The following is a 17,226-nucleotide window of genomic DNA, read 5'->3' as shown; positions in this document are numbered from 1 at the left end:
TGAGTTAGACTAATCAAAAGGAAAGTTTCCCTCCTTGTGGAGATTCATAATTTTGAACACTATTATTACCATATCCTCTTTGACAAGGGAAACAATAGGAGCAGATAAACACGAATGAAAACGTTTAGAGTCAAACTTTCCTGTTGCTTTGAGCTTAGCAAATAAGACCCCCAACTAAGGAGAAAAAGGTATCAATATTCCTCTCTATGACAAATGTGAACCCAGGAATCCCTTCTAGGGTGTGTCATGTGAGACCTAACTGATTCTTCTATCTCAGTCATCATCACAGCTATCCTACTCCCAATTTTTATAAGCAGCTATAAGAAAGTAAGGGAGAAAAGTAAGAGAGAAATAGCTGTGTGTCTTTATCTCTTTCTCTCTATTATCTGTCTATCTGTAACTGTTAGAGACATAAGTTTTTCAGCTTTTCATTCATCTGCCTGTAGGGAGGAAGATGCTAGTCTCCTCTTCAAACTAGGTTGGGGAGAAGGGCTTCCAGAGAATCTATCATAGAGAATGGAGATGCCTTTGGGAAAGAGGGACTAGAATCCTCAGATGGATGTTTGTTATACAGTGGATTTACTGATATACCTGCTATGCCTGTTGAACAAGGGAAAGAAATTTGGATAAAAATGGTATGCTGGAGAGAGGGGAAGCTGACTAACTCCAATAATACAGAAGAAGGGGCAGATTATCCAATACACAGGGTGAGCGTGGTATTTACCACGCTTACCAGATCATCTGTAGTGAATAATGTCATCTTTGATTTGGTGAAACCCATGTGAAATTGTTCATTACATATCAGTAAACAAGCACAAATAAGTCCATGCTTACCTTGCTTACTGTGTCATCTGTCCCTGTCAGGGTTTATGAATTTGAAAACAAAATGACTCTGTAGGAAGGCGCTGTGGGGTTGAGAGAGAGAGATGACAGCCATACCTAGAAGCAAAATCTTCAACGTGGTGAAAAAAATGTGAAATTGTTCACTACAGATAATCTGGTAGACAAAGAAAGAAAGGTACTTACCACATGCATCTCTGAAATTGGCAAGTCATGATGTGAGTTTCCTATGAGTCAAATGAATACCAAAGAGGTACCTGGCCTTAGAAGGTACTAGATGAAGGAAACCCAACGATAAGAGACCATAGGGTGTCCTGGAAGGGATGAGAGCAGGGAGGTGATTAGAAAAGTTTGGATGTCTCCTATGACAGGAAACTGAAGAAGGAAATCAATCCTACTTTTTCAGTTCCCTATTTATGCCACCCATGGGAGTAAAAAAAAAAAACACTTTTGTTGCCTGACACATAGAAGGCACAAGTGACCAGTTAAGGTTAGTGAGGGAAACAGCAACAGCCAGGAGAGGATTATAAGGACACCTTCCCACAGTAAAAAGGACCTAAAATAAAGAGGGAGGATAGGAGATGTGAAGCAAGAGGTAAAATCTCTCCAAGTTCTAAAGGTGCGGTGAAGTGGACTCTGACTCACGGAGACCTTACGTATAACAGAACAACACATTGCCCGGTCCTGCACCGTTTTCATGATTGTTGGTATGTTTGGGCTACTGTGTCAAGCCATCTCATTGAGGGTTTCCCTTTTTTTCACTGACCCTTTAGTGAACAATCACTAGAGAAGGACATCTAATTTTGGTGCTGAAGTTAGTGGAGGAGTAAATTAGCAGGCCTTGGCCCTCCTCCACCATCCACAGCACCCCCCCCAGCCCCCACCACCCCACAGCTGTCCTCTACATTCCTCTGGCCACTGCTTAAAGATGCACCTTGAATGGTAACAGTTTTAAATTTAAGTTGACTAAGTTTTTATTAATGAAAGTGATGAGAGAATTAGAGAGTTTGACCAATATGTTCTTTAAGTAGAGGTAGATTTGACTGTTTGTTTGAAGAGTGTAGTAAGAAGAAAAAAAAAAAAAATCATTTTCTGCTTTTACTCCACCAATTTCAGGCTGTTCCATAAAATGCTTACTCAAGCAAGAACTTCCTTGCCCTCAGCAGAGAATTCCCTGCACAGCTCTGGCTTATTCTCCTTCCTACTCCCTAATCTGAGAGAATTCCTTGAGTGAATAGGATGTGACTGAAGTCCCTGGAGAACTAGTTGGAGGCAAGACTGGACTTGCATGCCTGATGAACTTTCTTTTTGAAGATAAGGGCTTTTCTCTTGAATCCCAATTAGCTTCAGAGGAAAGGGAAGCCCTCTCATTCAGAGGCATTGCATTCTCTTTAGAGAGAGTTCTTCTGAGGGAGCAAGTTAAATAACAATCGGATGCATAGATCAGAATTTATTTGTGGTTCTTTTTTTTTTTTTTTTCTTTTAGAAAGAAAGTTTTTTCTCACACATGCATTCATGTTCACATCTTAAAAAATCCTCTTTTAATTACTTATTTAAGTAGTATTAAACTTCTGACTGATTTCTGTACAGGAAGCGAATTTAGCGGCAAACTTCAGGGTTTTGCTCCTAATCTCTGTGGGGTTAGATATGGGGGCAGGGAAAGGCTTAAGAGAAGGAGGTGTGGAGTTGTGCTTGACTGGCTTTTCTGCAATCCTGACCATTTAATTCCTCTGTCTTTGGCTTCCTCTTTTTATTCTGTGTGCAGACCTGACTTTTCCCCCCCCTTAATTTCCTTTGAATCATCATCCAGTGTGCTGAGGTTAGAAAAAGCTGGTGATTACTTATCACATCTATAGCCATAAAACAAGCTTAAAAAAAGGAAAGAAAAAGAACTGTAAGTCCCTGAGGTGGCATCTAGATTCTATTATGCACGGTGACACAGAGAGGCTATCTGTTGGACTGAATGCTAGAATTGGCACCTCCTTAATTTTTTATTTAATTCACTCATGTCCAAACTCCTGCAGTCAAAACCTGGCTACAGAGAACTCTGGCTCCTAAGTGCCACTTCTCAGACAGAAGAGCATCTCCTGCTGTGGAAGACTAGAGTTCCTCAGCACTTTTATTCAAAAGAATTTTATCTGGATACAATCTGAAGCACTTCGGACTCTGATACAGGTCTTAAAAAACACTAGGTATTTTGAAGTTGTCCATTTCACGTAAAGTAACAGAAATGAGCCAGCACTCTAACTCAAATTATTTATAGCAGACTTTCCTCGACCTTAGAAAATGAAACAGGATAAATGAACTATGTCTACCTCATATTTATTATTTATACTCTATTTTTATTGCTACAAAAAGCGGGGAGTAGAGGCAACATCCTGTATTTCACTAACAAATCTGAGTCATCTCTTGGTCACAGCAACATGGGTGGTTATCTAAGAGAATCTCAGAACTACAGTCTAGCCACATCTTAGATTTTCCACAGTAAAATGAACTGAGTGATGGGGATGGGGAGGGAGCTTGTTAACAATGCAGATTTCTAGGTCCTACCCTACAACTACTTGAGTATGCTCTGGGAATCTGCATTGCTCTGCTTCCTTTCCAGCTAGCTGAAATAGAGATGACCTCCAAGTCAACCTAGGAAGCCATATGTTGAAAATGGCTAAGCATTTCTCATCCTGGGTCTTGAGAGACTGGCAGAAAGTTCATTCTGTAAACAGGTTCACCCCTTGATACTGTTACATGAGAGTAAAATAAACTATTATGTTAAGCCACTGAAATCTATGGATTTATTTATCTTGCCAGCTTGAATTATCCTAATTCATAAAGTTATGACAGAAGAAAACCCCATCAGAAATAGTCCATTCCAGCTTTTGTGCCAATGTAGTCATATAATGGCTATTGGTCAATACCTATTTATTAATTAAAAACTTTCTTCCCTCAACAAAGGGTTGAATCTTCAACTGCCCTTTCTTTTTCTTCTAAGCGTTCACCTAAGCTTCTACCTATATTGAAACTTTCACTCCCACCAATATTGAAAATGACTCCTCATATATCCAGGAGCTCCAGATTCTATTTTTTATTGTTTCTTATGATGTTTCACAGACAGTTCAGGCTCAGCATTGGATCTCATTATCTTTCTAAGTAAAACTTCTTCCTGTTTTGTGTGTTTTGAAGAAGGGACTCACCATCGATCCTGTGATACAGACCAGGGGCCCCAGGGCCAGTTTAGATACCTTCTTCTTGCTCGTTCTGCCCATATAACAAGTAAATGTTTGTTTGTTTTAGTGTATCTCCTAAATATCTGTCATATTTGGCCTTTCTCTGACATCGCCTTATTTCAGAATTTAATTATGCCTCGACCAAATAATTGTAACCACCTACTAACTGATCTCAACAGTTCCAGATGCACTGTCCCCAATCCATTTTACATGCAACTTCTGTTAAATGAAAATCTTACCATGAATTCTTTGTCTACAATTTGTCAATTGCCTATGGTGCATTTTTCTTAGTATAGTACACTAGATCCTTTTCCAACTCTTCCTCCTTCATTTCCTATCACTTCTTGATTCTCCCAAAAAAAGGTACAGACATTACTCAAAAACATTGGGCAAGCTCAACCCTCCACACCTTCACACAAGCTGTTGCTTGTATTTACAATTTCCTCCCTCTCTTTTTCTCCTGGTGACCTCTGACTTGTCCCTGAACACTCAAAAATTACCTCTGCCACAAACTTTTATTCACTCCCTTTTCCAGCCTCTTTGTGCTGTAGACATCTCTTTGTTACAGAACTTATGACATTATTTTTTATTTATGTTTCTGTGTTTTACATGATGAGCACTCCAAGGAGAGGAAGAAGAGTATTTTAATGACCTTTGGAAAGACGGTTCTTGAGTGAAGCTCTCTCTGTTCAAATCCTTACTAACTACTATGTAAATTATTTAAATTATCTATCCATCTATCTATAATAGTAACACCTACCTAGGTGGGCTATTTTGAACATTATATAAAATAATCCAGGGGAGTTCTCTGAGAATTGTCTGACCCACAGGAAACATTCAATAAATATAATTAGCAGAAGTAGTACAAATGCCTCCATGGCATTTGAATGACTAAAACGTGATTGAATAGGTGAATGAACACAATAATGAATGAATACATGATTGGATGGGACTTTGAAAATATATTTTTATGGTCATGATCTTCTTTCTGGATTTTATATATTCCAAATTTTCCTTGTTCCACCAGTGATAGCTGCTGTCTTTTAAAGTAGTATTTCCTAAAATGTAGAACCTTTACTATTGGAGGTACATATAGCAAATTTTACATAATAAATGTAAAAACATTTCTCAAGTTTCAATAGGTACATATACATTTTCAGATATTTGGGAAAAAATATAACTAGCACATCAAAACTATAAACATTTTTGTTTAAGGTAAGTCTAAAGATTTTTAAATTAAAATAAAAATTAGTCTATTTGAAAAAGTATTATTAAATAAAATAGGCAGACATAGATACGGCAAAATTGTAAGGTTTGGGGAACTATATCACTGCCTTTCTATTTGTACTGCTATTCCTGTTACAGTTGGGTTCTATGTACAAACTTAAATCTTTGTTACTAATATTATTATTGGATATTTGTCCCAAACTTAGTATTTGTTCCAAATACTATGCTGGTATTATTAGGTCTTTGTTCCAAAACTTGGAAACCCTGGTGGCATAGTGGTTAAGTGCTATGGCTGCTAACCAAAAGGTCGGCAGTTCAAATCCACCAGGCGCTCCTTGGAGACTCTATGGGCCAGTTCTACTCTGTCCTATAGGGTCGTTATGAGTTGGAATCAACTCGATGGCAACAGGTTTGGTTTTTGGTTTGGTTCCAAAACTTAAAAAAAAAAAAAAAGTCTTGTATTTTATACTGCTTTTTGCTTTGAATAGATTTCTGCAGCTGCCTTATTTCTTTTCCTCTTGCATGTTTTCTCTTCACTTCACCTCCCTTTTCTTTTTTGGCATTTTGTTAGCTCCATGATCTGTTGCCGTTGTTACATCATGGCTTCTCCATACGCACGTCTTCCTGCCCTGTGTCTGTTAGTCACTTTGACCATGAGTCTTTTTCTGCCTGACTTGAACTGCCTATATCTTTCTCCTCTTATGCTTCACTGCCTCTTGTGAAGTCAGTTTCCATACTTTTGGAATAATTATTTTGGAGGGTTCTAACCTTATACGTGGGAGAAAGAAGCTACTTCAGAGAATGCTATAAGTTAACTAGGAAAAAAATCCACTCTTTAGCAGGACCACTATTCACGAAAGTTCTCTCAGGAAACATACAGTAATGACATCTCTGTGTTACTCCTTCACATTAAAGCCCTTTCCTAACTCTACCTCCCTCACACTTTGGACTGAGGGACCAGTCAAAATGACTCTCAGTACTTCACTTTTTAATCCTTTATGGCCCACTAATCAACTGTTAGTTTTTTCACTAGTTACCTCTTTTAAAGATGATTAAGCTGAAGTGCACAAAAACTTTCCTAGAAGAGTGGAAGTTGATGACATGTTAAGGATTTCTGTCAGGAACTCTCCATATTTCCAGGGCCTTCTCTCACTAAAATACTTATCTCTGTCTTTTAAAATATGATAATTTAAGTGACTATTATGCACATCATTTTATTTTTGAAATACATAATAACCCTATAGGAAACCTAATTATGAGTCATCATGACTAGAAGGAGTAAATAATCTTCATGAAAATGGTCTCCTTTGAAAGCTTTTTAGGAAACAAAGTTAAATTCTCCAAAGGAAGAAAATTTAGTTTTACTTGAATGTTCCATCTCTACAAATAACAAAATCTGGCAATTTAACACAGAAAATATTTTACTCTAATGGACCTTTTATAGTAAGCTTTATTCCTAGAACAATTTCTAAACACTTATTTTATCTGGGTTATTCAAGTTAATTGAAGACTGAAAAAGTGTAAAAATAGTGTCCAGAGCAACAGCGTTTAGAAATCTTCTTAAGTAAACAGGAAGAAACAGATAGAACAATATAAACAAATGGAATAAAGTTTAAAAAAAAATATTTAAAGAAAATTAAATTATAAAATGGTAAGTCATTGCAAATAATTTCTAATATGTTGAGAATTTGTTATCCCGAGAAGTTATAGTATATAATATTTGATCATTTTTGGTCTTTCCTTAAAATTTTAAATACCTAGTATATTCTATATTCTGTTGTGTGTGTGTGCGTGTGTGTGTGTGTGTCTGTGTCTGTGTCTGTATACTTCCTGAAAACATAGGGCAGGCCAATGTAGCTGAACAGCCTGGTGAAAGGGGAGATTTAGAGTCTGGTCTAACAGAGTAGGCAAGCTAGATTATTCAAGGCCTTGTCGGTCAGTACAGAAAGCAGCAGATTTATAGTTTAAAAAGACGTCTGGTTATAGCATGGATATTGGAGCAGTGTATAGTTGGTGTGGATACAGAAACAAATCAGGAGGGTGTTTCTAGACTCCAGGTATGAAGTTATGATAACTTAAACTCAGATGACAGCAATAAAATCAAACCAAACCCATTGTCGTCTAGTCGATCCGGACTCATAGCGACCCTGTAGGACAGAGTAGAACTGCCCCATAGCGTTTCCAAGGAACGCCTAGTGGATTTGAACTGCCAACCTTTTGGTTAGCAGCCATACCTCTTAACCACCATGCCACCAGGGTTTCCTAGATGACAGCCATAGAGATAGAGAAACAAGAGTATGCTTGACGATGGGCTGGATATGGGAGTAAACAACCAAACAAAAAAACCCGTTGCTGTTGAGTCTCTGACTATAAACCCAGTGCCATCGAGTTGATTCCAACTCATAGCGACCCTATAGGACACTCTGACTCATAGTGACCCTATATGACTGAGTAAAACTGCCACATAAGGTTTCCGAGGAGTGCCTGGTGGATTTGATCTGCCTACATTTTGGTTAGCAGCCATAGCACTTAACAACTATGCCCCCAGGGTTTCTAAGGAAAATATCAAATATACCTACTTCTAGCTTCCTGGCTTGTGTAGCCAGATGGATGTTTACCAACATATGACATAATAGAAGAGGAATAGTTTTTAGGTTCTGTTTTACAAAAGTTGATACATGCAAGTCTTGTGAATTCTGGCAAGTTTCTCTCTATAAATTTAGTTTATGCATCTCCAAAATGAGTCATGTGCACTAAATGATCCAATTAATACCTACTGGAATGACAGTGCGTGAAGATTAAGAGAAAAGCAGATGAAATACTTAAAATGATAAGCTGAAGATTTGAATATGACATTAAAAGGAAAAGGGATTAAAATACATGTCTACGAAAGCAGATGGTATGATGAAACTGTAATTTGAAGGATGTTATTCTGACAGCTGGGCTGAAGCAAGAGCGAGATTAGCAGATTGGAAATCAGGTAACAAGTTGATTCAGTGATCTAAATTGTAGTAGGGACTATGGAAAAAGGAAGCTGAACATTTTAGACAATGTCGAGGATGAATTAGCAGGATTTGATAAATCAGAAAGTGAATGATAGAAACCTAAACTAACAAAATATATTTTTTCAAGCCTTACAGAGAAAGAAAATGATGAAAATACTTATAAACACAAAGAAATATTTAAGAGATATTATTTGGAGACTTGGGGATGATCAGTTTATTATCTAACATGCTGGGTATAGCTCTATAACATATATGCTATTTCAAAAGTATGTTACTTCTGTTTTTGAGGAAAAGAATTATTTAATAACAAGTAATTGACTAAACATACCTTTACTTACAAAAATTATACTAACTAGCATTTAATAAGAAGAGATTCACTTTTTAAAACCTTTATAGTTATACTGAGAATAATTTCTGTGACATATTTTAGTAGCTCCATTCTCACTTGTTCTCTGATTTCATTTTTTCAGCTCCATGTGGTGGCCATTTTTCAGCTCCCAGTGGAGTGATTCTCTCACCAGGATGGCCAGGGTACTATAAAGACTCCTTGAATTGTGAGTGGGTGATTGAAGCTGAACCTGGACACTCTATCAAAATTACATTTGAAAGGTCTCTGCAAATATTTTTCCACCACTTTGCAAAAAGATTAAAAGAATAGTTGACTTTTTCCATTTTATTTACAAAAATCAATGTACAATTTAATTTTAATAATCAATTGTGTGGCTTGAATATTTCAGATGGTTTGCCCCCTTTTAACCTTTCAGCCTGTTTTCATGTTAATTTTTTTTCTTTGTTTAATGCTGCATCAGTACTACTGAGATATGCAAGATCGACCTTTTTACTTTATACATATGCACAACACTGAGATATGAACATATGACCTTTAGCTCAATGAATTTAGTTGTCCTATATTTTGAAGGGCCTGTGAGTTTTGCTTTGTGAGGTTTCAAGAGGCAAAGGTGCTGTAAACACAATCAAATCAACATTATATTCAGTCTAGGATACTTATGCAAATGACCCATGTACCTAAACTTACAAGTCCTTTAAAAAAAATGACTTCGTCAAGACAGCCTATATTAACCATTAGCCAGTTGACTTTTTTTTTCTGGAAAAAAATAATATTATTGATTTAAATAATCTATTTCTTCAAAGATTATAATATTGGCAATTAAAAAGTTAAAAGAACAAAGATTCTGAACTGTAATTGAATCACTATTCGGATCAAAATAGAAGGAGCTTTACAATGAAAGGAAACCCTGGTGGTGTAGTGGTTAAGAGATATAGCTTCTAACCAAAGGTCGGCAGTTCAAATCTACCAGGTGCTCCTTGGAAACTCTATGGGGCAGTTCTACTCAGTTCTGTAGGGTCACTATGAGTCAGAATTGACTTGACACCAATGGGTTTGTTTTTTGGGTTTTTTTGGTATATGATGAAAAGGAGCCCTGGTGGCATAGTGATTAAGTGCTATGGCTGCCAATCAAATGGCCTGCAATTTGAATCCACCAGCTGTTCCTTGGAAACCCTATGGGGGCAGTTTTACTCTGTCCTTATAGGGTTGCTGTGAGTCAGAATCAACTCAACAGCAACAGGTTTACATGATAAACATTTTCCCAATTTTTGTTGCCTTCGTTCGTCTCCCCACCCCTTATATTAAACAAGCAAACAGATAATAACAACAACAAAAATAGACTCTTAAACATTGTCTCCACATGGTAAACTTGTAAATACAGCAGAGTATCTTGATTATGGCCTGAGCGTTGAATTTTAGATCAACCTACAGGACTATGATAGAAAAGGTCCCTGGTATATCAGACACCAATTTAATACTTCCGTAATTCAAGAGGTTCTTCAATGAATTCATTTGTCTGTGCTACTCCTGAAATTAGCACACACACACACAAATATACTCTATTCTATGTAAAATATTAAACATTTCAAATGGGATTGCCCTACATTACTATGAGCTACATGTGTATAAAGAGTTTTTATTTAAAAACTTGGTTAGGTTTTTATTGTTGTTGTGTTAGTACAACCATATCCTCCATTCAGTGGTTGAAATGGCCTGCATTGCTGTAACAATTCAAAAGAAGCTTGAACAACATCTTATTAACTCATTAGCAAATTTTATTTCATCAGATAAAATTGTTCCATATGGAATTCAGATTTCCCAACCCTACTTTATTGCACAAAAAAACCATTTAGATGGGAATACATAGTATGGTATAATATTATTGATTATATTGTTAAATAATTTTTTTTAAATGTGACAATACATATATTTAGTCCATATATTTATTTGGTAAATTTAGAGGATCACATTTAAAGGATTGATATATTTGTCAATCTATCATAATTAAACTCGTATTTTAATTAAATGCATACATGTAGATTTAAGTACGTGATTTTTATATTTCCTGTTTTAGCTAAACATAAATTTTGTATCAGGAGTTACAATATGAAGATTGTTGAAATTGAGTTGTTATATTTGTATAGTTCATAATCTATCACCCAGATAGCTATCAAGAGTTATTATCCTTCAATATTCACATAAAAAGGCTGGAGCCCTATCCCACATACAGTGGGCCATCTAGACCCTTTCTAAATTTTTAGAGAATTCTTGAGGGTAATTTTGTTCACTTCCAGCTCTGAATTCCTGTTCCCAAGATTACCCTTCTGTGAAATATTGACTTTCCTACTGTCTCTCAACATTACTCTGCTCCTTACTCAGTTTTATCCTTCCCTTTATTCTCATAAAACAGTTATACCAGAGATAACCAAAGGGGATTATTGCACAGTTCAGAATAATTTAAGATTGAACAAGCCTTCACTGTCATAAAATTTCTGGGCAATCTCTATCACAGGAACAATTGCCTGTATTTTTCTGGCCCCCTTTCATCCCAAACCCATTTCCATCTCTAATCTTCATCCAGGAGGTAAGGGTAGGGATGGATCTTGCCCTTCTTTCCAAGCATGCTAATTACATTTTCTCCCCTAAGAAAAAAAAGAAGGAAACCCTGTTGGTGTAGTGGTTAAGAACTATGGCTGCTAACCAAAAGCTCAGCAGTTCAAATCCACCAGGCGCTCCTTGGAAACTCTATAGGCAGTTCTACTCTGTCCTCTAGGGTTGCTATGAGTCAGAATTGATTCGATGGCAATGGTTTTGGTTTTGGTTTTTTAAATAAAACTACAGTGCTCTCTTAAAAAGATTTAACCCTCCCCTTCAGCTGACTCAGATTGCAGTCAATTTTTAAAATAACATTTTTTGATACGCTTGCATTCAATATTCAAATGCTATATAAGCCTGGGATAATATTAATGACAAATTAGCTTTTTCTTTATTAACACAAAGTGTATATTTGTGTTGAAAAGCATCTCCTGGTTTGCTATTGAGAATCATTAATCATCTTGAAATAAATAAATAAACATGTCATATCTTTCAGCCCAAAAGTAGGCTACCCAGAGTTGCCCACTGGAGAAGTAGTTTGATTGCAAACCAATGCTTACAATTCAGGGCGTTCATCCTGTAACTTTTCATTTGGGGCTTTTGTTTGAAGGCATGTTTTTCTCTGTCCAAAGTTCCTATCTTGCATGTCCTATCTCTCTGAACAGTTACATGAGCCTCTTTGCTGCTTTGCGTGGTGCATGCCTATTTTTTATAGACAACTTTAGGATTCTCCAAAGTGAAATTAATTTGCAGTATACAGTTTATATTATAAGTTAGAGCATCCTAAATTTACCTTCCTGGTGAAAATATTTCCAGACATTTTATAAGATTTCATACTATTCAAATAGACAAAAATCTAATTTCTTTGTAATTACTTGGCATGTTTTACCCTGCCACTTTCTTATTCTCTTATCTGTTTACTAAGACCCAAATCTTTTAATTTCGGCTGGAAGGAAGGAAATCAGATTGAAGAGTGATTTTTAATGCTAGGGCTTCTGCACAGGAACAGTAAACAGTCCTGTAGGTGAACCGGAACAGGCTTGGAAGGGAGGAATCATTTCTGCTGTCCAAAGGTTTCGGCTCCCCTCCTCGAGCATCACTGAGCAGGACTTGTCAGCTGTGCTGCTTTCCTTAATCCCTAAATTACCCACTCGAATAAATTACACACCTCATAAATTCCTCACCTTCATGATACCAGTCATTTTTCAATTATTCCTTATTAATTAGCCCCAACAGTAGAAAAATTAGGAGTGAGAATACTTTAAGACTTTATTGATTGTATTTTCACTATTTTAGAATAAACAGGGCACAATATATCAATATATTTATTTAGAGTCATAATTTAGATGGCTGAAATAAGGTACCAAATCATTTCAAATGTTCTAAACTGAATTGTTTATTTTGGGGCTTGAGTCTTCCATCTCATCTGCCTATCTCACACACACACACACACACACACTCTGTCTCAATAAATTCTTGAGTTAGAGCTATTCAAAGGAAAAAAAAATAAGTTTCTTCCCTTTTTCCCCTATAGACACATTAAAGATGTGAGATTTTACTTTATAAAAAAATATAGTGCTCCATATTTCATGTGTTTTGTGAGAAAACTGGTTCCTTTAAGATAATCGACATCTTAAATAGGTCAGGAGTAGCTCAGTAGCAAAAGGATGAGCAAGGTACTTCAAGTTAAAAAATAAGTGAAAAATTTGGGGTAGGGTTATAAAATAGTCACTTTAAAATCAGATCTATATGATTCTACCTATATATGTTTAACCAAGAACTTTATATAATAATGTCTTGGTGTTTTGTTTTCCTCTTGAGGTTGTTTTAAGGCAAAGGTATTATCTGTGAAGTACCTAATACATAGGTTTTTTCTTTAAAAAAAAAAAAACTAATTCCCTTCTGATTTCAAGCTGAGCACTCATAGGGACACTGGTTCCTGACTCTTTAGTACTTTGTCTCATTCTGAGAATATTTTTGTGTAATTTGGTTCCAAATAATTAATTAACCTTATTACAGAATTACCCCACTTACTTCCCACTACTCATGAAGAATTTCTACTAACTAGGTTTAAAATTATTATTTTTTTTAAACAGGAGAATATAATTAGAAATGGTGGCATAGCAATTTTGTGCTTTACTTCTATATTCTCAAATGTAGCAATTAATTACGATTACAGAAAAAGTAAATATAACATTATTATAATTAACATATATTCAACAAATATATTAGCCATTAGTTGATTTCTTGATATTGTTCCCTATAGCAGCTTAAATCAATGAAATTTTATTAAATACAACTTCCTATTAAATTCAAAACAAAATAAGAATAATGACAACACCAATGAACACTTGTGATTTTTTTAATCATTTAACTCCCCTTAACATACCCGAACATTTAACAAGTCTTATTCTCAGATCTATGGAAGAATTTTTTTGTTTTTTCCTCGTAATTCCTAAATTTTCTCAATATCTAACTCAGTATTTTCAAGCATCCTAAGCTTGTCTTCCTATTCCTTTTTCCATCCTCAACTCCTTAAACTCAGTCTAACAGTATCAGTTCTTCCAGAGAACATGTTGTTGTTGTTTTTGTTTTTAATTGATGAAGACTAAATTTGGTTTCAGAACAGGTTTGGATTACACCAAGAATGTTTTTAAAAAGAAAACAAAAATTTAATCAAATTAGATCCTATTTCATTTGTGATATCATCTACTGGTTCTACAAAGTTCATTTATCACAGCCAGTACATTGAATGTCATGAACAAATGAACACTAGGCTGAGACAATTCATGAGAAATTTATACAGCTATCTTAAAACACAAAATGAAAGACATTCAAATTATTGTGTAACCCTCTCCCAGTTTCCTTGTTATTATATTTTTATAGTTCTTAACTGCAAATCTGTGATGATTTTCTTTTTAAATTCACTCCCACTGAACAATGTTCTCTATGTCAACAATTAAGGCTGTTATTCTATTAAGAATTAAGTTTCTTTATGTTTCAATTCAAAGTAATCTATAACTCCTCTGTGCATTGTAATTTGTTTGTTATCAGATGACTAGCTATCAAAGTAAAACTCCAATTTCAAAATTCAGAATAGACTGATGACAAAGTAACCAAATAATGGACTCACAGTGGATAACTGCCTCATTATTTAAAGGACATAATGTGTTCCTATATATTTCCACCTCTACATTATATTGTTGTACAAGTTACTTTAGGCAAATGCAATATATTCTAGGTTGCAAAGCTAGAAGTAAGCTAAACTTATAAAAAGAATTTAATAAGTAAGTTGCTTAGCGAATATAACAGGTTTAACAAATTTAAAAACATTTCAATTGTACTAATTAAATGATAATAAAATATACATTTAATTTTGACTGCTATATATACCTTTAATTTTGACTACTATATGTCATGTTGGTAATTATATCACAGAGTTTATAATAAAATAGAGTTTCTTATTTGATTTATTATCCATCCAATTAGTTCTAGCTATTCATTTTGATCGGGTTTTCAGTTTTACTTGTTTTGTGGGTTTTTTTTGTTAGTTATTTTTTGTGTTTTTTTTTTTTTTTAGGAATAATGTGGTTTAAGCTTGTATCATATACTGGAAAAGACTGATAGTTGTGATGATAAGAGTGACTGAAAATGTATGGATATTCCAACTGAAAATTATTTTTTAAAAGTATACTGGAGACAGCTTAAGAAATAAAATACTAAAAATCAAATTGGAAGATGCCTTTTAAAGGGGTGAAAATGCATTATTAACTTTGAAGCATCCAAATATACTGGGTGCTCTTTTTTAAAGTTTTTAATTACCCTAGAGAAAAGAAAGATATTTTTGTCTTAAAATATATTCATTCTTTCATTTATCAAATTGATATTTATTGAAAGCCTATTATATGCAAAGCATTGACAAAACAGTTATTACACTACTTCGTGCAGCTTATAGACTCTTTGGGAAGACAATTGTCAAATAAGTGAACACAACTGTGTTCAGTGTCACAAAGGGCAAAGTAAATCATGGCAATATAGTAGTGAAACTAACCTCTACTGTGAGGTCAGGGAAGGTCTTCCTGTGGAAATATTTAAGCTGAAAACTGAAAGATATGTGGCAAAATCTTGGTGAAATTAGGAGAAGAATTTCCCAGGTTTAGGATCTTTCTGGGCAAGGGAATAAGATGCCCGGTTATTTTTTCCCCACAGCTAAAATCTCTAATCCAGACTCAGAATTCAGTATAACCTTAAAGTATAAGGAAAGAATACAAAATGCTGTTTATCAATATATATGTTGTTTACATTAAAAGTAGCTGTGATGATTGCATTTTATGAAATAATTGTATTTAAAAAAAATAGAAAACAGCAGCAGCAATGTTGTGTTGTTGTTGTGTGCCATCGAGTCAGTTCTGACTCATAGTCACACTATAGGACAGAGTAGAACTGTCCCATAGACTTTCCTAGGTTGTAATATTTATAGGAAGAGAATTTCAGGCCTTTTTTCCTGTGGAGCCACAGGTGGATTTGAACTACCTACCATTCAGTTAGCAACTGAGCACTTAACCATTGCTCCACCAGGGCTTCTTAACAGCAGTAATAACAACCAAAAATTGTAACAATGACATCAGTCACCACAGCATAGTGTTAACCGTCAGCGAGACTTGAGTTTAAGATCTGGCTCCGTCATTTAAGAAAATATAATACTATTTAAGTTCTGCAGGCATCAGCTTTCTCATCTGCAAAGTGGTTAATGTAATAGGACCTATGTTGTAGGGTTAGTGTAAAGATTAAATTAACTAATGTATATAAGGCATTTAGCAGAGCTTCAGGCACTCAGTAAAATTAATGATATGTCATTATTACCCACTTATAATTTTAAATACAAACTATATAAATTTTTAATGGCCTATCTTGGGTATCGTCAAAAAATAAACCTTATAAAAAACAGAAATCAGAATTGAAATATAGTTTGTTTGTTTTTTTAAGATGAGATCCTGGTTATTTGAATAAAATATATGTGTAAATCACAGTTTTCCATAAAAAATGAAAGTGTGAAAAAAAAAATTGGTGACTCCAAAAATATGTTTGGCTTAATGAGAAGCCTATTTATTTAGGAAGGATAATCTGGAACATTTGGAAGAAGTCTTTTTTACGAGAAACGAGTACATACACATAGCTTTAAATAATAATTTTCCACAGGAATAAGAGCTTATAAGTTTGGTATTCACAAATGGTGGGGTATTAAATGATATCATGGATATTAGATAAATTAAAGAAAAAAATATAAAGTAAAATGGTAAAAATTTAGGTGGTAATACAAGTAGCAATTTAAAGCATGACTTTCTTGTACAGTGTTATACTAATAAATCTATTTTCACGTGTCTCTGAATCTCAGATTTCAGACTGAACTGAATTATGATGTTCTGGAAGTTCATGACGGGCCAAACCTTCTGTCACCCTTGCTTGGATCTTACAATGGCACACAAGTGCCCCAGTTTTTATTTAGTAGCAGTAATTTTATATACCTTCTATTTACAACAGACAACAGCCGTTCTAATAATGGTTTCAAGATTCATTATGAAAGTAAGTAATGCCAAATTTTCTTTGATATCCCCCATCTGTTCTTTTCCCTATATTTGATATTACCATCATATCAATAAAAGAACTAGTAGTTTTATTTTTCAAAGAAATCATCAACGCTTTCCTTGATGTATTAGACTACTAATGGTTTGAAAGGTGTGTGCTCTATTAAATTCTGCATAGATTTTCCAACATCTACATAATACCATTATAAAAGGAAATAATACCAAAATGTCAGTGGTATCAAATAACAGTTCTTAAAAATGAGTTCATATACTCATTATTTGTGTACGGCTCTAAGAAATAGACGATAGGCAGTAAATGTCAAAGACTTAAATATGAACAATGACATATTATTTTAGTATTTATTTCATAAATTCAATCACTCTTTATATTCTACTCATCAAAT

General features: G+C 34.8%; 1 protein-coding gene across 3 annotated transcripts in view; it reads left to right on the top strand.

Moving 5' to 3' along the window:
- Nucleotides 1-17,226, top strand: part of CSMD3 (CUB and Sushi multiple domains 3) — a 1,388,861-nt gene that overhangs the window by 889,030 nt on the left and 482,605 nt on the right. For all 3 annotated transcript variants that reach the window (XM_064268007.1, XM_003408442.3, XM_003408441.3), the window contains 2 exons: nt 8,764-8,902; nt 16,633-16,820. In XM_064268007.1, coding sequence (XP_064124077.1) covers nt 8,764-8,902; nt 16,633-16,820 — 327 coding nt within the window. The remainder of the gene's footprint in view (nt 1-8,763; nt 8,903-16,632; nt 16,821-17,226) is intronic.

The sequence above is a fragment of the Loxodonta africana genome, chromosome 14 (assembly GCF_030014295.1).
Source record: "Loxodonta africana isolate mLoxAfr1 chromosome 14, mLoxAfr1.hap2, whole genome shotgun sequence".
Lineage (NCBI taxonomy): Eukaryota > Metazoa > Chordata > Mammalia > Proboscidea > Elephantidae > Loxodonta > Loxodonta africana.
The sequence above is the reverse complement of the archived record's forward strand: the minus strand, read 5'-3'. Positions and strand labels throughout refer to the sequence as shown.